This window comes from Antechinus flavipes, chromosome 1, assembly GCF_016432865.1.
Source record: "Antechinus flavipes isolate AdamAnt ecotype Samford, QLD, Australia chromosome 1, AdamAnt_v2, whole genome shotgun sequence".
NCBI lineage: Eukaryota > Metazoa > Chordata > Mammalia > Dasyuromorphia > Dasyuridae > Antechinus > Antechinus flavipes.
This window is the reverse complement of record NC_067398.1, coordinates 483,708,343-483,735,437: the sequence shown is the minus strand read 5'-3', so window position 1 is coordinate 483,735,437 and position 27,095 is coordinate 483,708,343. Positions and strand designations below refer to the sequence as shown.

The 27,095-nt window shown below is 33.5% G+C and overlaps 1 protein-coding gene across 3 annotated transcripts in view; it reads right to left on the bottom strand.

Annotated features, from left to right (window-relative positions):
• TRAPPC8 (trafficking protein particle complex subunit 8) overlaps window positions 1-27,095 on the bottom strand; it is a 129,861-nt gene that overhangs the window by 27,653 nt on the left and 75,113 nt on the right. For all 3 annotated transcript variants that reach the window (XM_051970288.1, XM_051970286.1, XM_051970287.1), the window contains 3 exons: window positions 17,045-17,487; window positions 11,153-11,300; window positions 822-918 (listed from right to left, as the gene is read on the bottom strand). In XM_051970288.1, coding sequence (XP_051826248.1) covers window positions 822-918; window positions 11,153-11,300; window positions 17,045-17,487 — 688 coding nt within the window. The remainder of the gene's footprint in view (window positions 1-821; window positions 919-11,152; window positions 11,301-17,044; window positions 17,488-27,095) is intronic.

Genomic DNA, 27,095 nt, shown 5'->3' with positions numbered 1-27,095 from the left:
ACTTTTATTTTAATTATACATTACTTTGTTATTTCATTTATCTGTACATGTTATGCATATTCTCCAGCCCCAAAACACAGTCCTAGACGATGGGGATCAGACCATTTTGCTTCTTCACTGCCTAGCATCTAGCCATAATGAGCCTCACACATAACTCGCATTCAATGATGGTTGCTGAACCTGTGACACTGAAAGAGTATAGGACTAAAAGAAAAAAATAATAACAGCAGTTTTAGTAATTACATTCTTCATGCTACACCAAGGTTCTGGTATTATTTGAACTCTGGCACCAAATAACTCTGACGCTCCCCACATTCACAGCTAAAAGCTAGAATACAATAGCTGATCCGTACTATACTTCTTGGTAGTATTATAATATTATATAGTATTATACTGCCCTGTAGTCCCTGAAAATAGACCTCTTTTACTTTTCTTTACTCAATCTCTCCTCCCCAATCCCACTCAGGAGCCTCCAATCCAGAGGAAAGGGTTACCCCAATTCCCCTCAGATATACCCAGTCAAAATATGTTATGCTCCAGTTAGAGCACTAAGAGGAAATCAGAAAGGCAGTAAGTAGACAGCACATATAAAGTAAAAGGAAAGCTAGAGAAATGAGGGGAATCAGGAAAAAAAAAAAAGTGAAAAATAGGGAAAAGAAGAATCCACAAAATAAAGATGAGGGGATAGGAGTACTCATAGTCATTTATTTCCCACAAAAGTATAATTTAATCCTTTATTTAAAAATCAATTCTTAGGATTCTGAAAAAAAGAATCAGGAAATATAAATGAATTTACCATATAAGGAAAAAAAATCACAAACCTTTGTTTTCAGAGAGATTGACAGATTTCTGTAACTTCCAATGCTTGCTATTACTTGAAACTTGCACTATATGAAATTCCTTAACACCTGCTTCACTCTGTCAAAAAAAAAAAAAAAAAAAGAGGGGAGAGAGCGGGAAAGATGTGGTCATTCAGAATCAGAGTATCAAATTGGAGTATTTGGTTCTGAACAAAAACATTAAGATACTTATTGATGAACAGGTGGCTCTTCATGTCAAGACTAAACAATACCGCTTTGGTAGACTGACCTGGTAATGATAATTTCCTCTCTCTAATATTCAGTCTCTTCCTATCTAATGGCTCTCTTTTCCTGCTGCCTACATACATACCCAGATCACCCTTATTTAAAAAATAAAACAAAACAACAACAATTTGATCTTTTATTATCCCCTCAAGTTTTTTTTTTTATCTCCCTTTTCATAGCCAAATTCCTAGAAAAGCTGTTTACAATCACTGCCCCAACTTGTCCAATACTTATTTCTCAGCTCCTTATAATGACTTCCTACTTTATCACTAACTGAAACTGCTTTTTTTTCAAAGTTACTAATAATCTTTTAATTACCAAATCCAATTGCTTTTTCTAAGTCTTCATCTTTCTTCATCTCTTTGCCACATGTGACACTATTAACAGCCTTCTTCTCTTCCTAGACACTCTTGATATTCTGGGTTTCCATGAACTACCCTCTCCTGGTTCTTCTCCTATATCTCTAGGTTCACTGGATTAAATTGTCAGCTCTAACGCAGATGACTCCTAGATAAAATAGATACAACCCAAGTTTCTTTCCTGAGGATCAATTGTTGGACATTTTAAACTGAATGTCTAATATCTCAAACTCAAATGTGTCCAAAACACATTCCTGAAAATTATCTTTTTTCCCCTACTTATGTTAAAGAAACTATTCCCACCAACCCCCAAACATCCAAGTTCAGAATCCTGAAGAAATTCTGGATTCTTTGTTTTCCTTCAACCCCCCATATTCAAAGAGTATGTAGTCACATGCTCTTTACTATCTTGCATTCTATTAGGAAGTAAGAAGCATATGCAGTTAAGCAAATGCAAAGCAATTTTAAAAACCAGAACATATTACTTTTTACCTTTCTGATTGGGAGGATCAGAAAAAAGTCATGGAGGAAGCATTGAAGGAAACTTGGTATTCTAAAAGGCAAAGATGAGGTAGGGAAATATAGGAAACCAGTCCATGAAAAGGTAGGGAGGTGGGAGATGGAAGATGGAATGTCATCTCTGTGGGAAAGCAAAGGGAATAAGCATTTATTGTCTACTATGGGTCAACCACTTGTGCTAAATACTTTCCCATAATTTTTTCCAAAAAACAAAAATAGGTGCTATTATTATCACCACTTTGGAGGTGAGGAAACTGAGGCAGACAGAAGTTAAGTGACTTGCTCAGGGTAACACAGCTATTAAGCCTCAAAAGCTGGATTTGAACGTAGGTCTTCTTGACTCCAGGCCCAGAGCTCTATTCACAGCACCTTCAAACTTGATATGTGGAAAAGGTAGCAGGCCAGTTTTACTTGAATGTAGAATACATAAAGAAGGATAACATAAGATGATACTAGAAAGGTTTACCAGGCAAAGAATGTTCTATTTTATCCCAGAAGCAGTGGGGTACTATAGATGAGTAACAAAGTATATGGTTAGAGTTATCCTTTAGCAATATCAATATGGCAGCTTTTTGATGACTGGCTTGGATAGAGAAGAAAATAATAGCAGGGAGTCAAATTAGAAGTCTACTATTCTAGTCCAAGCAAGAGGTAAATAGGGTTAGAATTAGTACTGTGATAATGAAAAAAAAAAAAAAAAAAAAGGGGGGGGGGACATATTTTAAAAATATTACAACCAACTAGAGAAGGCGGGGAGGTCTGGGAAGAACTGAGAATTACATTAAGATGTATCTAGATAAATGAAAAAAAGCATGGTGATACCCTCAGATGCTCTTAATAAAACAAATCAGGTAGCTTAAATAAGATGGGTTTTTAGGGAGTATAATGAATTCCATTCTAGCCATATAAGGTTTTAGATGCCAAAAGGATACCCAGGTGGAGATGTTCAACATATAGCAGTTAATGATAAAAGACTGGAGAGCTCATGAGAGAAATTATGCTGGGTTAGAGATGAAGAGAGAGAAAAGAGAGCCAGTATGGTTGTCAAATGAGATAAAACACGTAGAGTCTGTAACACAATGCCTGGTATACAATAAGCACTATATACATTATCTCCTTATTCCCTTCCCTCCCTTTTCCTGATGACAGAAATTTGAGGAATACCTAATCATACTTTAAATTGGAAACTGAAGATGATCTAACAAAGTTAATTGAGAGTTGGTCAAACAAGTAGATGGGAAATAAAGTGAGAACAGGGTCATGAAAGCCAAAGGTAGGAGATTATTTAATATGAAGAGATGGCCCATGATGTCAAAAGCTGCTTGAAGATAAAAATTTTAAAAATGAAAACTGAGAAAAGATCACTGTATTTAGTTACGATAACATTCCTATGGAAAAACAAAACAAAACAAAGATTTGTGTTTTATTTATAACCAAATTTGCTAATCACATTTTATTTTCATGCAGTAACAAGTCTATTAAGCCAAATACTCCCAAGAACTTTTGAAAAACAAACTAGACAAACAGCTTTAACAGAGTGGGTTTGTTATTAGGAAAACTATCAATATAACAGATTATATATAACAAGAACAAAAACAATACATCAATATAAAATTTTTGTTTTTTAAATTAGAAAATCATAATAAAAATAATAATAGTAAGCTTTAAAATTTGCAAAGCATTGTATACATTTAATTTCATCTGATACTTATACCAATCCTTGAGATAAGAAATATCATTATCCCCAGTTTACAGAAGACCCATCTGAGAGAACTTAACTTATTTGCCCAGGGTCATATAACCAACGAAGTATTTGAGTCGGGATTTGAACTTGAGTCTTCTAGACTTTAAATCTAGCATGCTATTCATTGCTGTACTTGACTTTTTTTAAAAGGATAAGGAGCAAACATCTAAATGTAAGAGCAATCATTATATGTTCTGGAACTAATTAGAAGCCTTTCCAATAAAAAAAGAGATAAAACAAGGATGTCCAATCTACTATTTGACATAGTACTTAGAAATGCTAGCTTTAGCAGCAAGACAAGAAAAAGAAAGTGAAGATTAAGTAGAGGCAAAAAAGAAAAAAAAATCACTTTTTATAGATGATATAATTATTTACTTAAAGAGTTAACTAAAAATAAAAAGGCAACAATAATTTCAATAAAATATTAAGACATAAATAAACACACAAATCATTAGCATTTCCATATATACCACAATGTAGCAGAAAGAAAATTTTCATTTAAAATAGCTACAGAATGCATAAAATATTTCAGAGTCTAAGTCACACACAAATTATAAAACATTTTTTATAGAAATAAAGATAGACCTAACTAGTCAAAAAATATTAACTGTTCATGGGTAGGTCTGCCCAGTATTATAAAAATGATACTACTTATTCAGTGTCATGTGAAACAAACTAGCAATGAATTACTTCATAGTTAGAAAAACTAATGAAAATAATTTATCTGGAAGATGAAAATTCCAAGGTCTCAAGTAATCATTTTTTTTAATTTTTTAAAAATGGAAGAAAGAGGCACTAATAGTGCCTCTAAACATAGTAGTATGTTTTAAAAGCCCCAAAACCCTAGCTACTTGGGGTAAGTTTTAGACAAAACTGCTAGAAAAACTGGAGCACAATTTGAAAGAAACAAAATATAGACCAACATTCTATATCACATATAAAGATAACCTCAAAGAGATACATGGATGACACATAAAAAAATAAGATCAATGGACAATTAGATTACATAAAGTTTAAGTTTTAATTCTAACAAAACCAATTCAATATACATAGCAAATTTCTCTAATAAAAGTATGAGTTCCAAGAAATACAAGAACCAATTTAAATTTATGAGACTAAGACTTATTCCCCAACAATAATCGTCAAAAAAATAAATTTTCTATTTATTTTCTAAGGAAGAAATTCAAGTTATCAATTGCCATATTTTTTTTAAATCTTAAAATCAAAAATAGAAAAATGAACATTACAACAACTATTAAGTTCCATTTCACTCATCATACTGGCAACGGAGAAAGAGGGGTAAAGAGAGAAAAAGAGGAAGAAGAAATGACCAGTCAAAATTTTAAAATACTCATGATGAAACATGTTATCCACATTTATATAGAAAGCTGAAAGAATGAATGAAAAATAAAATATATTTTCTCATCTTTTCTCTCTACATTGCTAATATGAGAATTTGTTTTGCAAAAATACATATTTGTGATGGGTTTTGTTTTACAATGCAAGAAATGATACAAGTACCTGAAACTTCTGAATACAGAAAGCACACTACCCACAAAAAGAATCCACACATCAGCTCTAGCAAAAAAAAAAAAAAAAATTAACTAATAAAAATCAGTACTTCAAATTCCAAGATTGTGGTTAAATTATTCTGTTAAAAAAAAAAAAAAAACAGTAAATTTTGCAAGAGACCAGGAGAAAGGCCTTCAAATATAAAAGAAATAAAATTTCAAATAATATAGGACAATTCTTAACTCACTAAAATCACAAGAAAGAAAAGAAGTAATGTATCTCCAAAAGTAAAGGAACTGAAGCAGAAATTCTAAATAGTATGTCCTGCCTACCTGAACCTGATATATAGGTTGGCAAACTACAGTTTGAAGCTTGCTGTCTTTTTGGTTATGGCCCAGAACTATGAATAGATTTTATATTTTTAAATATAAGAAACTTTATTTGAAAAATGATTTTAGATCACTGGCCATACAAAAAGAGGCAGCAGCAGGATTTGGCCCATGGACTATATAGTATACTGATCCTTTATTATGGAGGTAGAAGTTATATATCTTGCAGAGATCAAGGATGTAACCATCCCAGTGGTAGATTACTGGGATCACTATGACATATGAAAATATATCAGCTATAACAAAAAAGATATTCAATGGACAGAGCCAAGATGGCAAGCAGCAAGAATGAGCTCAGAAGCAAATAGTAGCTATGTGCTTTGACCCCAGGGTTAGATCAGGGTCTCCATTCCAGTTTTCAGCCCATTCTGAAATCTAGAAAGGCCAAAGCCAAAAATCAAAGTAAATCCTACAGTTCTATCACTGACAAATATAAATTTGCAGACTGTACCCAGCTTGATCCTGGCATTACTCAATATCCCCAAGAACAAACCCACAAGCTCCATCTAGAGAGTCCCCCAATAAGTGTGTTAAGTCAAAAGTGAGGAAGTAGGATGGAAAGATGAGCAAAGAAAAGAAGTTATCACAGTAACAGCATGCTGTGAGGAGACAAAATTACCCTACCAGATGAAGCCCAAAATGTGCCTTCAGCAAGTTTCCAGAGGTTGGCATCTTCCACTAAGCCTCCTTCTTTTCCATTGTTTTAATATTCCTTACCTAACCTCCTGTTACTGAACTACCCTGACACATTTAAAACATACATAACCTCTTCTTCTTAGAAATACTGCATCCTTAAGATACACTAAATTCAATCTTGTTCTGTAGCAGCCATTTTCTTATAACTGACTCCCTAGTGACTGTAGTATCCACTGCAGCAACTGATGTCCCTCAATGTCTTCTTTTTACCTCTTACTTGTTCAAAAAAGACTTTGCTGCTTTAGGTGAAGATTTCCTGTTAGTTTCTTCCTGTCTGCCCAATTAGCGGATTTCTTGGATTTAAAGGAATGAGTTTTATTAAGAGGATAGCTAACTTCCTTATCTGTCTTTTTCCTAACAAGACAATTTTTTCTTTAACTAGTACACCATTCTTTTTTGTATAATCATCTCTGTTTAATGAATGGCTATCTTTCTTTGTTTCATACAATATTATCTTGAGTAATATTTAGTTTATAAATGCTGCCCCAAAAATTTGTATATAAGGAACTTCTCACATTAGATTCATCGTAGATGCCACTCACCTGGCTATTGAGCAAGGTGAATAAAATGACTACTTGCTTCACTCTTAACCGCTTCCTTCCTGATACCATCTAACTCTAACTTCAGACTGGTGAGTTATGATCCTCAAGTCCTTCAAGAACTCCATAATACAAATTGAGAAAAAAGGAAAGCATCCATAATATCTACAAGCAAAGCCTGAAAGCAAAATATACCTTGCTCATAGTAAGTTCAACCAAAATTACTGGAATTAATTAATATATATATATATATATATATATATATAATCTTAAAAGGTTTTTTTTTAATGAAATTAAATGAGAGCACTAAATGAAAATACTGGAAAAGAAGTCATAGTTATGGAAGGAAGAACTGGAAAGGGAGTAAAGTTTGGCTCCAGAAGTTCTAAATCTTGCCCAAGGAACAAACTTCTTGAAAATTAAAATGGATCAAATAGAAACTAATGACATGAGTTTATTAAAAAAAAAAAATACTAAAACAAACTCAAAATACTGAAAAAATTTAAGAAAATATAAGGGAAAATTAAAAGAAAATAGGAAAAGAGGAGGCAGTAAGGGAAGGGAATAAGCATTTATCAAGCAACTATTATGTGCTTTAAGCTGAGAAATTAACAAATATTATCTCATTTGATACTCACACTAACCCTGTGAGGTATGCAATTATCCTCTTTCTGCAATAGAAAAAATTCAGACAAATAGAGGTTAAGTAACCTATACTGTCACAAAACTAATATCTGAGACTACATTTGGACTCAGATCTCCCTGACTCAAAGCCCAGCATTCTATGTACTCTGTCACCTAGCTGTCTCTTAACAAAAATAACTACTGCTGCTGCTAACCACTTACATTTACATATTGCTTACTATGTGCCAGAGACTGTGCTAAGGACTTTACATTATGATTTCATTTGAAACTCAGAACTATATTAAGAGTTAGGTGTACTATAATTATACTTATTTTACAGAAGAGGAAACTGAGGCAAATATAAGTTAAATGACTTGCCTAAAGTCATAAAACTAGTATGAGTCTAAGGCCAAATTTGAACTTAGGTCTTCCTGAGGCCTAGTAAACTATCCATTATGCCACCTCAAAAACAGATCAAAGAGAAATAACTTAAGAATCATTTGGACTACCTAAAAACTATGACTAAAGCCTTAATATCATCATTTAAGAAATCACAAAAAAAAAAAAAAATTACCAGATCTTTTGAATCAGAAGAGCAATGTGGAAACAGAAAGAATCTACCAATAAATTCCTAAAAGACATCCCCGGGATGGGGGGGAACGACACTAAGCCAAAAGCCAGAACTTCTAAGTTAAAGAAAAAAATATTGCAAGCAGCCGATGACGGGGGAAGAGGAGGTGGTAGTGGTGGTGGAGAAACAGCCAAATTGAGGAGCCATAGTTAGGATTAAATATAATTTAGCAGTCACAATCATAAGCTTGAAAAATGAAATTCCAGAAGGCAAAAAGACATGTAGACTTACAACCAAAAATAATTTAACCAACGAAACTGAGTTTATTGAAATAGAAGAATCCCCAGTATTTTTGACAAAAACAAAACAAAAACAGAAGCATAGAGAAATTATGAAGAATGACAGAATCAAGAGAAACATAAAAAAAACAGCCACAAATGAACAACAATAAGATATTAAATAAGGGTAAACTGATTCGATTCTAATGATATATCCCTCTCTTCTCATCAAAAACTTTATCACCATCAGAAGTCAAGGAAGGGAGTCTAAATAGAAGACTTGGGAATGGTTCTGTTTCTTTGATGATCTTAAAAAAAATGGAAAGGGAAGGGAGAAGGAATTAAATGAGAGGAAAAAAGAATGCAAGGATGAGGGAAATTATTTCACATAATCAGGATATACACGTTTTACACAAATAAGCAAGAAACAATGAAAACAAGTGATATTGGAATCTCCATTTCATCTGAAATGGTCAAAGAAGAGAATAAACACACAACACACACACACACACACACACTTTGCTCAACAAGGAATTAGGAAGCAAAGTAGAAGGTAGTTATAAAGAGCAAGGGTAGATAAAGAGATCTCAAAGGAGAGAAAGGACCCACATGTGCAAAAATGTTTATGGCAGCCCTTTTTGTAGTGGAAAGAAACTGGAAACCAAGTGGATGCCCATCAGTTGGAGAATGGCTGAATAAGTTATGGTATATGAATGTGATAGAATAGTATTATTCTATGAGAAAAAACCAACAAGATGATTTCAGAAAGGATTAGAGAGACTTATATGAACTGATGCTAAATGAAATGAGCAGAACCAAGCAATCATTATACACAGCAACAACAAGATTATACAATGATCAATTTTGATGGGCGTGGCTCTCTTCAACAATAAGAAGATTCAAAACCAGTTCCAATTGTTCAGTGATGAAGACAGCCATCTATATCCAGAGAGAGGATTGTGGGAACTGAATGTGGTTCACAACACAGAATGTTCATTCTTTTTGTTGTTGCTTGCATTTTATTCTGCTGCTTTTTTTTTTAAACTGGTTTGATTTGATTTTTCTTGTGCAGCACAATAATTGTATATATGTATGCATATATTGGATTCAACATACATTTCTACCATGTTTAACATATTAGTTAGCCATATTAGGCTACTTGCCATCTAGGGGAGAATGTAAGGGAAAAGAGGGAAAATTGGAACACAAGATTTTGCAAAGGCTAATGTTAAAGAATTGTTTGTGCATGTGATTTGAAAAATAAAAAGCTTTAATTAAAGAGAGAGAGCGCGCGAGAAAGAGAGAGAATGCGCAAGGGTAGATTAAGGAAAAGGATTTAGTCCTATGCAAAACAATTCAAAGGTGTATTTGAATGTAAAAGAATATTATTGTACTGTAGGAAATGATGAAGGTTATGATTTTGGAAAGAGGCCAAAAAATCTACGTGAAATGATGCAGTCTGAAGAACTCTAATCAACATTATTACCAAACACAATTTCAGATGACAAAACAGGTTTTCTAACAGAAAAGTGATACTCAATACAAACCAAGGCATATTCTGTCGGAATGTGGCCAATGTGAGAATCTATTTTGCCTGACTGTATTTGCTTTCAACAGGAAATTTGTTTTTCTTTCTTTTTTTAATTGATAAGGATTGGGGGTATGAGAGGGAAGAGAGAATTGCAAACACTAATTTTTGCCAATTTAAAAAAATAAATAAATAAATTCCATATTTTAGAATCTTTTTTTTTTTTTAAGTTTATACATTGTATTTTCCTGGTATTGTTTTCTTGTCTCTGATTAATCTATTCAACCAACACAATATTTTCTGGTCCTGATTTTTTTACATCAGTACATTAGTGACCCTTAAATGAGTCATATGTCAGACTAGATAGACTATGTCATTATTTAACATTATAATATTCATTCAACTTTTGGTACAGTTTACTTAATCTAATGATGTCTGCTTTGTATTTTCTTTTTTTTTAAATATATATATATTTATTAATAGCTTTTTTATTTACAAGTTATATGCAGGGGTAATTTTACAGCATTACATATTTTAGAATCTTAAAAAAAAAAAATCAATGCATCAATGCTTAAAAAATCTTACACAAAGTAGAATGCTCAAATGTTACAGCCAGTTTACATTATAAATGATTAAACTAAGAATACATCCTTTAAAAACCTATCTGTCTTATAATTAAAATCACAATCTGCCTGAAGAGAATTTTCTGTGTATCATGGGACTGCAGTATCACGAAATTCTGAAGTGTTTTAAGAATGGAAAGTCAAACTACTATAAATCTGTCAAGACAATATCCTCAGAACTCATGGAGGTCTGTTGCATGGAATAATATTGAAACACTGGAAAGTGACTGAAAACCTATAAGAATTCTATAAATTTAACATTAATAACTTGCCCTTAATGAGAAATTGATACATTTATCTTTATGTTTTCCTTTTCAAAATTTAATGTGTTTTTTTAGTTTAGATTAATAATTTATATGACACATGAACTTGCCATATATTTACCCAAAAAATAAGACTGTTGAAGATCGAATTAATGTAGGTAAATAAGGTATTAACACTTGATTAACATTAAGTGACTAAAAGAGCTTTGAGGCAGACCTGGGTGTAATCCCAGGAATCAGAAAGTGAATCATATCCTATATTATATTGGATAGTTACAAAAATGATTTATTATATAATTACTTCTGCAATTATATCAACAGAGTATAAAATTTACAAAAGAAAAAAAATCTACTCAACTGAAACCAGTTAAGTGCACAGTTAAAATAAGAAACTAATTTTACAAGAGAAAACTAAAACTTACAGTATTGATATTTTCCACATCCACAAAGACAAGCATATTGCCTCCTCTGCCTTCTTCACCTTCAAGAGTATTACTTCTGCAGACTGTAGCTCGTACATTCAAAGATCGGCTAGTACAAATAACTGCTGTATGTCTTAATACCCTGTGACTGAAGAAAAATAAATGTAAACTCTAAAGCATGGGAACACACAAACTGATGCAAAGTGAAATAAGCAGAAGCAAGGGGGAAAAAAAAAGCAATGGCTACAACAATGTAAATGGAAAGAATAAAAAAACAAATTGAATGCTACATAATTACAATGAACAAGCTTGGGCCCAGAGCTTAAGGAAATCATTCCCTCCAGTAGAAAATTATGAATGTGAAATATTACATATATTGTGAAATGTGGTTAATGTGTTGAGTTTCTTCCTTATTCTTTATTACAAAGGATTGCTTTCTGGGAATGGAAGGAGGGATATCTTTGGAAATTAATCACATATAAAAACAAAACAAATTTCAAAAATGAAAACTATGATACTGTAATGCTGGTTATTATTAGATAACACCCATTTGATAATAATCAAAATTGGAATACCACAAAAAATATTTCTAATACTTCAGTTTGATATTCAAAAGTCTTCATTCAATTATTTCATATTTAATTAGACTAGTGAGGCTTGATACCATAGAAACAAAAGAAAATTCTATTGGTTTAGTTCAATTCTGATTGATCATTTGAAAGGCCTAATATTGTTTCATCCACTATAAGCTACATAAAAATATTTCATACAAGCAAGAAAATTAAAAGCACCATCCTTCAGACTAACAGCCAATATGCACAACCACAATTTAGGCCCCAAATAGCTCTTGACTAGATTACTGCTTACAGCCTCAAGACTTATCCCAACTCCAGTCTACCCTAAATCCTGCTGAGAGTGATCTTCTCATCCACATAACTAACAATCACTTTCTTAATCCAAGTGGTTCTCTCATGTCTCTAGGATCAACTATGAAAGATTAAATTAAATATGATGAAACTTTTACGTATAGCTTTTAAAGCTTTACAAATTGGCCTTAATATTTTAGCCTCATTGATAAGAACAAGAAAATTTAAAAGTTAAAATCTCTTGCCTTAGCCCTCATTGATCTCATTCATTCCCAGTTTCAGCTATCATCCTCCTCGAGAATGATTCCCAAATCTCTTTATCACCATCACCACCCTACCTCAGTTCTGAATTTATTACCACCTACTAAAAATGCTCACAAGGATTTACCAATACTTCTAAATGAACATGTCATACTGTACTCATCCTTTTTTCTCTTTTTTTAAAAGAGTACCTTCTTCTGATTTTTACATTTTTGTTAATGGTATCCACTCCCTCTCCCTCACTGCCCTCCTTTCCCCAATCTCAGGCATTCTGGATTAAAACTTCAAGGATTTTACTGGCTATTCCTTTTTCATAACTTATATCTAGTTACAACTTCTATGCCTTATTCCTTCAAAGTCTCTCTCAAATTGGTTCCTTTGGTCTTTTTCTTCTGAGTCCATATATACTTATTAAGTACCTACCATGAGCCAGGCACTACTAGGGGATACAAAGAAAGGTCAAAGACAGTCACCACCCTCATAGTATAATGGAGGAGACAAGAGCAGACATTTATGTACAAACAAGATGTATACAGGATAAATTGAAGATAATTAATAGAGGGAAGACACTAAATTACAAGGAAGCAAAAAAGGCTTCATGGAAAAAGTGAGATTTTAGCAGAGAACTGAAGGAATCAAGAAATAGAAATGAGGAAGGAGCCCTTAAGGTCAGTGAAAATGCCCCAAACTGACAGTTGAAGTATATCTTGCTCAAAGAATTCCAAGGCTAATGTTACTGAAACACAAGAGTACTAGGGAATAAGGAGAGAGAATAGTATAAGGCACAAAAGACTGGAAAGGTGTGGGGAGATAGGTTATTAAGATGTTGAATATCAAAAGTTCAGACCCTGATTACTAGAAGCAGCTAGATGGCATTGTGGAATCAAAAAGAAATGCTTGAATCCTGCCTCAGATACTATTTCCTCACCTCTAAAACACAAATAGCACCTTCCTCAGAAAGGGATAAAGACACACATAGACACACAGACACAGACACACAGACACACACACACGTATGTTTATGTTATATAAAGCATTTTCAACACCTTAAAATACTATAAGAGCTAACTATTATTACCTTGTACCTAGAAAATTATAACAATGCTTTAACAGTCTAACTAGTCTCCTAGTCACCTGTTTTTCTCACTTCTGATCAATTTTGATTGCAGTACCTCAAGATTCATTTTCCTACCGCACTGCTCTGATCATGCCACTTCCCTGCTAAACAAACAAAAAAAAATCTCTAAAGATCACCAAATGCCTACTAAATAAAACTCAAATTTGATAGCCTGGCTTGAAAGTTGTCTGTTGTTCTGTCTGCCTCCCTGACAGATCCCAGGCCCCAAGCTGCAGGCCCCAGGCCCCAGGTTCCATCCCTTCCTCTTTAAACACTACTCTATAATCATCAGTACTGAAGTGCACCAGGAGACTTCCCTGATTTTTTCATCAAGTTTCGGCATATGCTGCATATGTTTGCCTCTACCTACAATGCCATTTATTTGTATCCATCCTTACATATTAAAAGTCTACTTGATTATCTGGGCAATTAGTTTTGCTGGACTTGTTTTTCTTTGTTACCACGGAAGGCTCACTAAAGAGGGTATGAGTTTCATGGTGATATATATGCAAAATAAATATGTTTGTGATAATAAAACAAAAGACATCAATAAAACTTTTAAAAAAGAGAAACTTTACTCAGTCTTAAGAGTCCAGATTAAATATCACCTCCAGGAAGCCCTTCCTCATCATATCATCCTTCCTTCTCTTTTCTATAGTTCTCTGTTTCTACTATTTGTATGGTACTTGTATATACGTATATAAAATATATAAGACAATGTCTGATTTATTACTGTTCTAAAATGTTCCTTGAGGAACCTACTATAGAAATACTTTGTAATATGAAAGTCATGTAACCAATACTGCTTGAAATAAATAATTTCATATAGGATATAGAATTCTGGGACCCATTCCTGACTTTGCTATTTATTATCGTGTGAACTTGTACAAGTCATGTCCCTTTTCTGGGTCCCACATGACCCGAGGTCCCTTCTATCTCTAGGGTCTTATGATGTAGTGACACAAAACGTAAATAAAAATAGCATGTAATAAATGCCAAATGCATGGTGAACATAGTGAGTTCTATGGAAGATCACCAGAAGGCTTCTAGGTGTCCAAGACTTCACTCATTCCAAAAAGGTCCCCTTAATATAAGCTATACTCTGCAGTAAGAAGCCAAGCATGAATCTCACCTCCACAACTACCTGTATAACTTTAGGAAATCATTCTGATTCCCTTATCACTTTCCCCATCCCAAAAAATAAGAGAGTTAAACATGCTGGCCTCTAAGGTCTCCACTATTTCTAAATCTATGATACTACACTTGATGATATCCTTTCACAACTAGCCCTCTACTTGATGACTGAAATAGTTTCTCCCTATACATTTAAAACTTTTTATATTTACTTATTTCTATGTTGTAATCCTTTAGTTTGAGACAACTAGTCTATACATAATTAGTATCCACATATATCTGTTCAGTTATATTATCTAGTGTCATCTATACCTCCCCCCCTCCACATTAAACTTTAGACTTCTAAGCATGGCTTTTAATAAGACCTATACATCAAATGTCCCTCTTTTTAACTAAGTAAAATGAATTATTTACCTTTTGCTAGGAGAATGCCAATTGTTTTATAATTTCACACACATCGTCCTCTCCTTTTGAAATTCTTGACCTATATTTTCTCCTTCATATAAAACTACAATCCTCTTTATCCATCATAATTAATGGCTTCCCAAGTGAAATGTCTATAATTCCTTCAAGGCTCAGCTGAAGTACCACGTGCCACATAAAACCAGCCTTGATCTCCATCTTACTATCTCTCTCCCTCCCCAATTATATCTTGTATTTTGTATTTATACTTACGTATATACATGTTATCTCCCTTAAAAAAAATTTAAAAAAAAAAACGAAAATTCCTTAAGTGAAGAAAATGTTCTCTGGATCCCCAGCACCTAGTACAGTGCCTAGCATAAAAATGTTTGTAGAAATGAATCTGATATCAGCTAGATGGTACAGTAAGGGAGCATCAGTCCTTGAGTTCAAATTCGGCCTCAGACATTTAACACTTAACTAGCTGTGACCCTGGGCAAGTCAGTTAACCCCAACTGACTCAAAAAACAAACAAAAATAAAATAAATGTATAGGTTAACTAAACCTTTGAGTAATTAATTTTACACATAAGCTTTTTTTAAATGAAATCTTGATTACTAATTAAAAATCTATTCCTTTTAATCACCAAACCCTAAAATAAATAAAAGCACACTGATATGATACAGCAGAGAAGAATGACTTGGATTTGAAATCCACCTCAGACTCTAAATAGCTTTGTGATCTCTGAGCAAGTTACTTGTTGTGAGTTTTCTCCTTAGAAAATAAGGACACTAATAGGACTGATTTCAGTGTTATCTGAAGAACTGAAATTCAGGTAAAAGTGTTTTGCACACTTTAGAGGAATATATGTTTATGACTTAATTCTCAAATCTGCTTATTAACTAAATTACTAATTAACTAAATTAACTAATTAATTAAAAATTATATTAACTAAAAGGTTATAATAATCCTACTAGCCTTTAAATAGAAGTTTGGAGATTACAAAAATAGATTGACATTATTATTATTTTTAAACATTTAAACTTCTTCACTTCCAAAAGGAAAAATGAGCCAATTTTTTCAAACGGTTACACTCTTGACCAAAAAAAATTTTTTACTAGCAAAATGTAAAAGTGACTATCATTTCAGGGAGAGACTGTTCAAGTATGGTTTTTAGTCTTCCAAAAGTCCACTTATGTATCAGATATTTCTACTGAAAAATTAATTCTATGAGTCAAAGTAGATGAGGAAAGTCAATTTTTAATTTAGCTTTGTGAATTGCCCTGAAATTCAGACCATTATTTTGCCCCAAATCTGTTATTATTACACATTCTTTGACTTTATTTCCTAAGTAGTTTATGATGAGCAATGATAAAAAGTGTCCATTGATAAAATTTTTTTTGACATCTCACTGTCAGTGTTCACTAAAACAAACCAGATTTTTTTAATGGTCTGAAACTCTATAAAATATTTCAATAGCTTTATTTAAGTAAACATAAAAAAAGAAAGTTATTTCCAGCTATTTTCCTGAAACAATTATACAAATCGGATTCTGCTGTGCTATATGTTGAATTATGACCAAGATAAGCAATTCTCTACATGTTAGCTAATTAATTAGTTTTATTCTATCTAATGACATAAATTAAACTGTCACACGAGCCAGCAATTTTGAAAATGTACACACTGGTTACAAAGGGTCCTGTGTGAAAGAAGAAATGGATAGGCATATAATTAAATCCACTAAAGGAAGAAAATAATGTCAAAGCACACACCCTCCTGATGATGGGTTAGATAGCTTCTTCAAGTATGAACGATATCCAATTACACTGGGTTGACACAGTGGTCACCTGGAAATTTTGGAACCTGTGGCCATATCAGAATCATTGCATTTTGGAGCTTGAAGTGGTCTTAGAGATTAGAGTCCACCTCTGTCAAATCTTGCAGCCAGGCAGTTCAGAGATATTAGGCACAACCTGAGGCATAAACATTATGCACAGTAAAGAAGAAGGGTGATTGTTTTCCTTTTTAAAATGGTAGTATGTTAATAATATGAATATTTTAAAAACACATTATAAATGGAAGTTTATCTTAAAAAAATTAAAAAATACTCACCAGATGTTAGGCTGCTTTTTAATACTTTCATAATAAAACAAAAAGTTTATTTCATGAACACCTTCTTCATCTGGTCCACGTAACCACATAGGCAACTGGACTGAAGCCCCAGGCATAAGAACAGAGTCAGGAAGGGGCACATGAATCACCTCTGGCTGATTTCCTATGCCAAAGCCAAAGTCTATTGACGAAGCTGATGATGTGAGGGCAGTAGATCCAGAGGTAGAATCTGCCACAACAGTCTTATAAGCACTACAGTTCTCAGAAGCTGAGGGACTCAGAGGTGTTAAAACAGCAGTATTACCACCAAAAGTAAAAAACTCTGGACGTTTAGAAACAACCTTCAATCCAGTAAGAGGACACTTGCTGACGTTGACAAATTCAACATATGCTTTTCTGATTTCCCCACAAAGAAGTCCCGTAGGAAAATTTATAAAGAACACCTGCATTGAGGGAGGAAAAAAAAATTATTATTTTGACAAATACTACATGAATTTCTTTCTACAACTGAGTTCCTACTTTTTAACAAAAATACATTTAGCAAGACATTTTTATAAATACTTCATTAATCATAATCAAAACATGTACAAGGAAACTGTCTTTGCAGGTAAATCAATTACAAAGTCATATCTACAGCATATTTAGAATAGTTTGATTGGCAATAAATCTCAAGAAAAATGGTAATTCCAAGTACCTAATAACAGGCACAGTCAAACAGATTTTCTTGGGGAAAAAGGGATAATAAGAAGGAATACTACAGTTGGTGGTGCCTAACCCAAACAGGAAAAATAGCCACTAACCCATATATAAAGATTCCTGTGGGTTGCACATTATCTCAGAAAACCAAATATTAACATTATCTATATCTTAGTATATTTTTATTTAGTTTCTTAGATATTTCCCACATGCCTTTTAATTTAGTTCAAGACTTCCTCCAGAGTGCAGTGGGCAGTATGCAGCCCACATATGGGCCATGTATCTTTTTTGAAACTTAATAAATTACAACGAATATCTTGGCCTCTAGGGTGCAAGCACATAGTTTCTACAATTGTATGCAAAAACTAGTGATGTATTAACTTAACAATTTTCAATTTCTCATCTCATATCACACCTCAACTGGAAAAAAATACTACAAATACTTATTTATACATTGGTAAGAATAGTGGGCAAAATAATGTTTCTTTTGTTTTTAGTACAAGAGAGAAAGGAAAAGTGTGATTACACACACATACACACACAAATTTCATAATGACCTAAAAGGAACTTTCAAAAGGTACACAACTGTTATAGTGGTGAAAGGCAGAGAACCAATAAGGAAAACTAGCAAAGGAACAAAGGTAGAAGGAAAAAAGTTTTAATAAAATTCCCCTGTAGGCTCATACTTATACTTGGATGGTTTCTGAAAACTACAGTGAAATTATTCCTGGAAATTTAAAAATTCTTTTATGTTTGGGACTGCATTGTGAGCATATCACTATGGAGAAATATATACTTGTAAGAAAAATCAAGAGAATGAATGTTAAACATACATATTAAGAATTTTTAAAATTAAGGAATGGTCAGCATTATCACAGAACCCATTAAGGCAATAATTTAATGCAAACTGTGACTCAAAAGCCATTCTGGAGATTTATAACACTAAAGTTCCAGAATCCCCCTAGTGATTCATGCAATAATCTCATCACAAAATCAATTATAAGTGAGATCATCAAGCTCCTTCCAAGAGAGCTGGTTCTCCTCATCAGTCTCCAAAAGAGATAAACCTGTCAATCAACCAACATTCAATTCAACAGCATGGGTGTTCTATCAACTGTACCAACTAAAATGGAAATGGCTCAAATTAACTCACAGAAATAAAGATACTTTGGCAAGCATTAAGAAAATTGATTGTTACTAAAAAAGGGAAAGGGACCTGTATGTGCTAAAATGTTTGTGACAGCCCTGTTTGTAGTGGCTAGAAGCTGGAAAATGAATGGATGCCCATCAATTGGAGAATGGTTGGGTAAATTGTGGTGTATGAATGTTATGGAATATTATTGTTCTGTAAGAAATGACCAGCAGGATGAATACAGAGAGGACTGGAGAGACTTACATGAACTGATGCTAAGTGAAATGAGCAGAACCAGGAGATCATTATATACCTCAACAACGACACTGTTTGAGGATGTATTCTGATGAAAGTGGATCTTTTCAATAAAGAGAGCTAATTCAGTTTCAATTGATCAAGGATGGACAGAAGCAGCTACATCCAAAGAAAGAACACTGGGAAATGAATATAAACTGCTTGCATTTTTGTTTTTCTTCCCGGGTTATTTATACCTTCTGAATCCAATTCTCCCTGTGCAACAAGAAAACTGTTCGGTTCTGCACACATATATTGTATCTAGGATATACTGTAACCTATTTAACATGTAAAGGACTGCTTGCCATCTGGGGAATGGGGTGGAGGGAAGGGAAAAATCGGAACAGAAGTGAGTGCAAGGGATAATGCTGTAAAAAATTACCCTGGCTTGGGTTCTGTCAATAAAAAGTTATTTAAAAAAAAAAAAAAGAAAATTGATTGTTAGACAAAAGATGAAAGGATGAAATGACAGGGAATGTGTGAGTAAATTATGGAATCATAATCTGAGGAGTTGTAAAAGGCTTCAGTGGTTAACTACTCCAAAGAGAGAAAGGGGGAAAATAAGCATTTTTTAATTGCTTACTATGTTCTAGGCACAGTTATCTCATTTGCTCCCTATAATGACAACATGAAGAAGGTACTATTATTTTTCTAAAGGATGCCATCTCTTTTATAATTAAGGAAAGTGAGACAAGTTAATTGACTTGCCCATAGTCTTGCGCTATTAAAAGTCTAAGGATGGATATGAGCCTAGGTCTTTTGAACATCAAGCCCAGTGTTCTATCAATTGTACCCTTAGCTGCCTCTTGTTGTGATCCTTTATTCTAGAGTTAGACCAAAATGACATCACTATGTCAGAGTCAAGCTAGTGTATCCAACTATGGCTGATCAGACCAATACGAGCATGGATACAAATAATCCATATGAACATTTGTAAGGGATTTTGTAATTTTATGCATCTTGCATTTCTTTTGAACTACTTCAGTTCTACTTTGCCCAGAGTACACAGCACCCTCTGATGAGGATATGCCATACTAGGTGGTCCTGTGTCAGTATCTCCCATGTCAATTCTAAAGTTCTTAAAAGACTTTGAAAGTGTTCTTGTGTTGCTTTTTCTGAGTTTGTGAGCACTTATCCTATGTGAGTTCTCCATAAAATAATCTTTTGGACAAGTATACATTTGGCATTCAAACAATGTGGCCAGCCCAACAGAGTTGTGCTTTCTGCAGTAGAGTTAAAATACCTAGTAGTTTAGTTTGAAAAAGGACCTTAATATCTGTTACCTTATCCTGCCAGATGATCTTCAGAATCTAAGACAATTCAAATGGAAGCATGGCATGGTTCTGGCATGATGTCCAGTTTCATAGGCATACAACAATGAGATCAGCACAACTGCTTTGCAGATCTTTAGCTTGGTACTCAGTCTAACACTTCTCCTTTCCCACACTTTTCTTTGGAGCCTCCCAAACACTAAACTAGCTCTAGAATTGAGTATCAATCTCATTATCAATGTGAACACTCTGGAAAGTATACTGACAAGGTAAGAGAATTTATCCACGGCATTCAAAACTTTACCATTTGCTGTAACTGATGGTTCTACATATGGATTGTATGGCTGTATACTGGCTGATGGAGTACCTGTGTTTTCTTGGTGTTAATTGTTAGGCCAAAATTAACACAAATAGCTAAGAATTGATCCATACCTTGTTGCATCTAGCTTCAGAGGCTGCACTGAGTACACAATCATCTGCAAACAAAAAAGTCAGGCATCCACATTCCCTTTAGTTTTGGCTTGTATCCTTTTCAAGATGAAATCGGTATGTGCTGACTTTGATGCCATATTTGTTCTCATTGAAGGCATATGAAAACAAGACGGAAAACAGCATGCAAACAAGCACAGAGTCTTGTTTCATTCCATGGGAATGCTGTTCAGAATCAAGCAAGCGTGTCATCATGAAACTGACGTACTATACTGATGAATTTCTCTGGTAACTGAATTTTGACATCACTTTCATAAGGTCTTGGTGAGATCTACAAATGTTGTATACAGACCTCTGTTCTGCTTCTGGCAGTTTTCTTGGCATTGCTGGGGAGCAGACACCACATCAACTGTTCCTTGGCCTCTTCTGAAGCCACCCTGGCTTTCAGGTACATGACCTTCTTCCAATTACAGGATCAGCCTATTAAGTAGGACTCTGGCAAGAATCCTGCCAGCAATGACTAATAGATAGACTCCTTCCTCTGGCTTAAATTGTCACAGGACAATCTATTCCCTTTATCTCTATAGAATTGGCCAATGAAGGTATCCTTAAACTCCTGGACATAACCAACTCTTGCCATATAATCCAGAAAATTTAGTCAGCTATTGTATGATCAATGGAACCCCCACTTTGTAAATCTCAGTCAGAACAGAATCAGCACCAAGTATTTTGCCATATAAAAATAGTCTAAAAGCATTCAAAAACCTCTTCTTCAGCTGGAACTTCAGCTAGAGAGTGTTGGTTTCTATCTGAGGTGAAAGGTCAATGGTTTCAGTATTGATGACAAGACTGTTGAGAAAACTGTGCAAGTTTTCAGCCTTTCTCCAATGTGGCTCCATTAGCACTGAGTAGTTAGGATGCACTAAACTCTTTGGCTCATAATTAACTTTCAGTATATCATAAAAGTGCTTTGGATTGTTATTATCAGAATAAAACTGAATTTCATCTGCCTTCCTACTGAGCCAAAAAATCCTGCCTCTAAGTTTCAATTGTTATCTTCTTAGAATAGCTGAATTAACTTGCTGATACACCTGTGGAGTTTTCATTTTTCATTTAGTATCTTCCGAATTCCCATTATTTTTGTCAAAATGTGTTCTGATCCAGATAAGCAAATGTAATGCTATACACCACATCTCTGAAAGCTGCCCACTTTTTAACATACAGCTGCCTCTAATCCAATACACACATAAGGAATGCATACTATAATACAACCAGCAAATGGTCATCCAATCTATACCAATTTATAACCAAAGAGGGGTACCTACTTCTTCTCAAGGCAGTATATATCCCACTTTTGGACAGCTCTAATTGTGATAAAATTTTTCCTGTTATCATGCCTAAATTGACCTCTTTACAATTTCTACCCAGTGCTTCTGATTCTTTTACAGCCAAACAGAAAAAAATGGAATCTCATTTACACATGACAGCCTTTCATATACATAAGTGAACATGGGTAAGAACAGACATTTATATAGCACTATTAGGTGTGAGGCTCTGTATTAAGTTCTTCATATAAATACTATCTCACTTGATCTTCACAATAATAACCCTGTGAACTAGGTACTATTATCATTGTCCTTATTTTATAATCGAGGAAACTGAGATTATGAAATCAAGTGACTTATCTAGGATACTATGTGACTTAGCATTATACAGTAAGGCTGAATATGACTCCAGGCCCAAGCCTCTGTCTACTATACTACTGGCTAGCTGCCTTATAGCCCTAGCTTTCATATTCTCTACTTTCCTCCTTCCAAGCTCTTACATCTTCTCTTCTTCAGGCTAAATATATGTGCAGTTCCTTCAAATGGTGCTCAGTAATATAGAATCAATGTCCTTCAGCATGACTGCTCTTTTCTAGATATTCTCCAGTTTATCAGAATCTTTCTTAAAATGTGGTGCCCAAAACTGCAAAGAATATTCTACATGTCTGATAAGGGTAAAGTACAGTTGCACAATCACCTCAACCTCCCTATTCCTAAAAGATATTCCTCTAATATAGCCAAACATGATAATTTGTTTTGGCAACAAATCACACTGCTAATAGTAAGCTCCCAAATCACCTGAATCCCCACCATCTTTTTCCTAATTAAAGTCTAATGTGTCTCACATTAAGGCCTGTGAAGATAATTTTCTTTGGTACCCAAGTGTAGGACTTTGCATTTATCTCTGCTGAATTTCTGCTTCTTAGATTCAACCCAATGTTCTATTCTGTCAGGATATTTTTGGATCATGACTACCATACAATATGCCATCTATTAGATACTCCAATTTTTGTGTCTATCACCTGAAAAATTGTTGAGCATTCGATCTCTACCTTTATCCAGATGGCCTAATGGTCAATAAGCCAAAAGAATACAATTACTGAAGCAAAAACTTTTATCAATTCTGCTAGGAAAACTGGAAAGTAGTATGGCTGAAATTAGGTTTATTCCAAAATAACTTCCAAACAGATACATCACTTAGATATAAAAAAGTTACAGCATAAATAAATTAGAGAAAGAAGAAATTACTTTTCAGATCTTTTAATGGGGAGTTCATGACCAAACAAATAATACAAAGCATCTCTCAGAAGTCTAAACAGCCAATTTAATCAGTGCAAAACTGAATAAATACAATTTAAAAGGTTTTGTGTATGTAAATCTCAATATAGCTAAGATTAGAATGGAAACAGTTAACTAGGAAATATTCCCAGCAAGTTTACCTGATAAAGGTCTCATTTCTAAGATATATAAGGAATTGATTTAAATGTGTAAGAACTATTTCCCACTTGATAAAGGAAGTGAACAGCTACAGATAGCTCTCAAGCAAAGAAATTCAAACTATATACAATCATATAAAAAAGTTCTAAATCACTAATGGAGAAATGCAAATTAAACTAATTCTGAAGTTCCATGTCACACCCACAAATCAGCAATGCTCACCAAAAAAAGAAACAAAACCAAAATAAATATTGGAAGAAATAAGGGACAAAAAGCACAATAGTATACTAGCTACAATTAGTCTAAACATTCTGGAAAACAATTTGGAAACATGACCAAAGTTCCTAAACAGTGTTAAGTCCTTTAATCGAAGAAAACCAATGCTATGCTTATATCCCAAATGGGTTAAATAGAGAAGAAAATGTCCTATACATATTATTTATAACAGCTCTTTTTGTAATGGCAAAAAAAATTGGAAACTAAAGAAGTGCCCACCAATTTGAGAATGGCTGAACAAATTACGGTTCATGTGTATAACAGAATATTATTATGCTGTAAGAAATGGGGAAAAATTGTTTTCAAAGAGACCTGGATGATTTTTAAGAATTGATGTAGTATAAAGTAAGCAGAACCAGAAGAAAAATTTATGCTAGAGTACATCAATACTATAAAAGTAAATTTGTTCAATGCAATGACTGTAGAGAACTGAAAAGAATGCTGCCTACTTCATGAAAGAGAGATGATAGACTAATAAGCAGAATTATAAATGTCTTTTGGACATGGCCAAAGCAAGAATTTATTTTGTTACTTATAAACCTTGAATTCTGTATTTCTTCTTTCTTTCAATTTTTCTTTTCAGTGAATAGGGAAAGGAAAGAGAGAGAGAAAATGCTTAATAATAGGGGGAGAAGAGACAAAGAAGACAAGAAAATCACAGGTGACACAATTTTTAAAATTATATACTGAATTTATCACAAATTTAAAAGAGAAACAAGCTATATGTAACAGATCTGCAATTTTAAGCACAAACATTTCTGTTGTTATACTAGGTATATGGAAATGCCCATTTTATGTAGTGTCAAGTTTAGAATACAAAATAAATTAAATGCTTTAAAAAGTTGATGATCATAGTGCCACATACAGATTGTTTCCTGTACTAAAGAACTGCCTGGTTAACACTGAGCCATTAGCTATTTTTTGAGCCCATCTATCCAGTACTTCAATGACTTAACTGTATCTTTATCTAATCTATATCTTTCTCCAAAAAAGTAATATGTCCTATTTTATTAAAAAGCTTTCCTAAAATCTAAGTAAACTATACCACAACATTTCATTCATCTTCTCTTTTAGTAATCTTGTCAAAAAAAGGAAATTAAGTTAGTCTGCCATTCTATGTTTTGGACTAAGTCATCCTCGTCCTTTGTAATCACCACTTTCTCATTGTTTGCCTAGCATCTCTTTAATGATCTGATCAATGAACTGATCTGATCAGTTCGAAAATTTACCCAGATACTGATGTCAAGCTCCTTGATCTATAGTGGGAAGTATTTATCTTCTCTTTTTTGAAAACCAGGACAATATCTGCCCTTCTCCAACCTTGTGGTTTCTCTCTCATTTTCCATAATCTTTCAAATGTGAGTGCAAGTTACTCCACAATTCTATCTTCCAGATCTTTCAGTATCCAAGATATATTACTTTGTAATTCATCTGAGTCAAATGACTTAAATCCATTATAAGCAGCTAGGTGCTCATTTCCATTCCCTTCCTTATATTTGTCATCAATTCCCTATAAAATTGTTGTCATGTGTGGCACAAGATTTGTTCTACAGGGCAAAAAAACAAAACAAAACAAAAAAAAAAAAAAAACAAGCAAAATGGATAAATGAACACCTCAGTATTCTCTCTGTCATCAGAAAAGCAAATTAAAGAAATGCTACTTTTTAAAGACTAACTACATCATCTTTATTAGTAAGTAATTCATTTCAAAATATTCTAGAGACTTTTCAGTAACATCATTACAGATGGAAGAGATGTTCTAAATAACTACTTCTATCCTTTCTCCCTTTTTTACTTTTTCTCTCTCCCCCTTCCTCTCTTTCCCTCTTTCCTTCCTTCCAATAGGAAGTTGGCCTATCCTGCCCATACTGGGAAGGCAAGAGTCACTGTTTTGATCTTTTTCATTTCTGACTTGACCTGGTTCCCTCCCTAGAAAATCTGTTCCTAAGAAGCTTCTTTCTCATATTAATGCAATATTTAGAGTGGGTATTCAATAAGCGTTTCTTTCCTGGGGCAGCCCAATGCAGTTAGAAATTCCTAAGCTTAAGAAATCTCTCAGCCTTCCTGGAAGCTGGGATCACCCACATGTGTTCCCAAGCCCAAATTCCTTTCCCAATTTTCAAATCTCACATATTAAGATTTGATGAATGAGACTTTTTTAACCTAACTCACTGCTTTTTCATACATGGTCTAGTTTGACGATTTCATTGGTGTTAAGAATTTTCTGATGTGGATGCACTTTTCACAGATACAAATGTCTGCATTGTCTTCTATAAAGATGAGTAACAGAAAAATTACATAACTTGCTTTTATACTCAGGTCTTTTTGATGTTGCACCAGTGTTATCTTCCTTAAGCTCCTCATAATGTTTATAATAAATTTTAATCTCTATTCCATCTGTAATATTATTTTTATGTCCTGAATACGAATTTAGAGTTTGCTACTAGAGTATCTTCACTGACTATTTTTGTAATCTTTATCTGGACTTGGATAGCTTTATAATTTTTACAATGTAAAATAACTAGAAACATATATAGTATCTCAGATACAGATGCAATATATATTTTATATGAATTTTGTTGTCCATTATAATCAAGATCTGACCCTTATGATCACTGAATCAATGTCTTTTAAAGTCTTTATATATTTTCATGTCTCTTACCAAAGTTGTGAGAATAAGTCCTTTTTTTCAGACAAATTCCATTATTATAAAATTATAATTTCATATTTTCTTTGAGCATATTTCCTTAACCTTAGTTAATCAGCCCCCCCCTTTCTTTTTTTGGGATATTAAATGCACAAAGCTTTATTAGATTGTCTTAGTTTGTTTCTACTAGCTTGGCATTTCATTACAATATCTTAATGATCACTGCAAACTTGGAGAGTTTACTGTGTAGTCACTGTCTAGGATCATTTAACAAAATAACAAAGATCAATATGTATATTAATCTCTGGGGGAACAAACACCATCCAGAAATGTCATCTGAGTTTTCATTATTTTGAAATAGGGACAGAAATAAAGCATTGAAAACTCCTCCCCACCATTTCGCACAGATATAACACAACTTTCAGTTTTAGTAATTTCTCTTCTATTATCAGTACTATCTGTATGACTAAAATTTAATAAGACATGAGAAATTTTAAAATCCATCTTCTTGATAGATATGAAACTCAAAATTAAATACACAAAA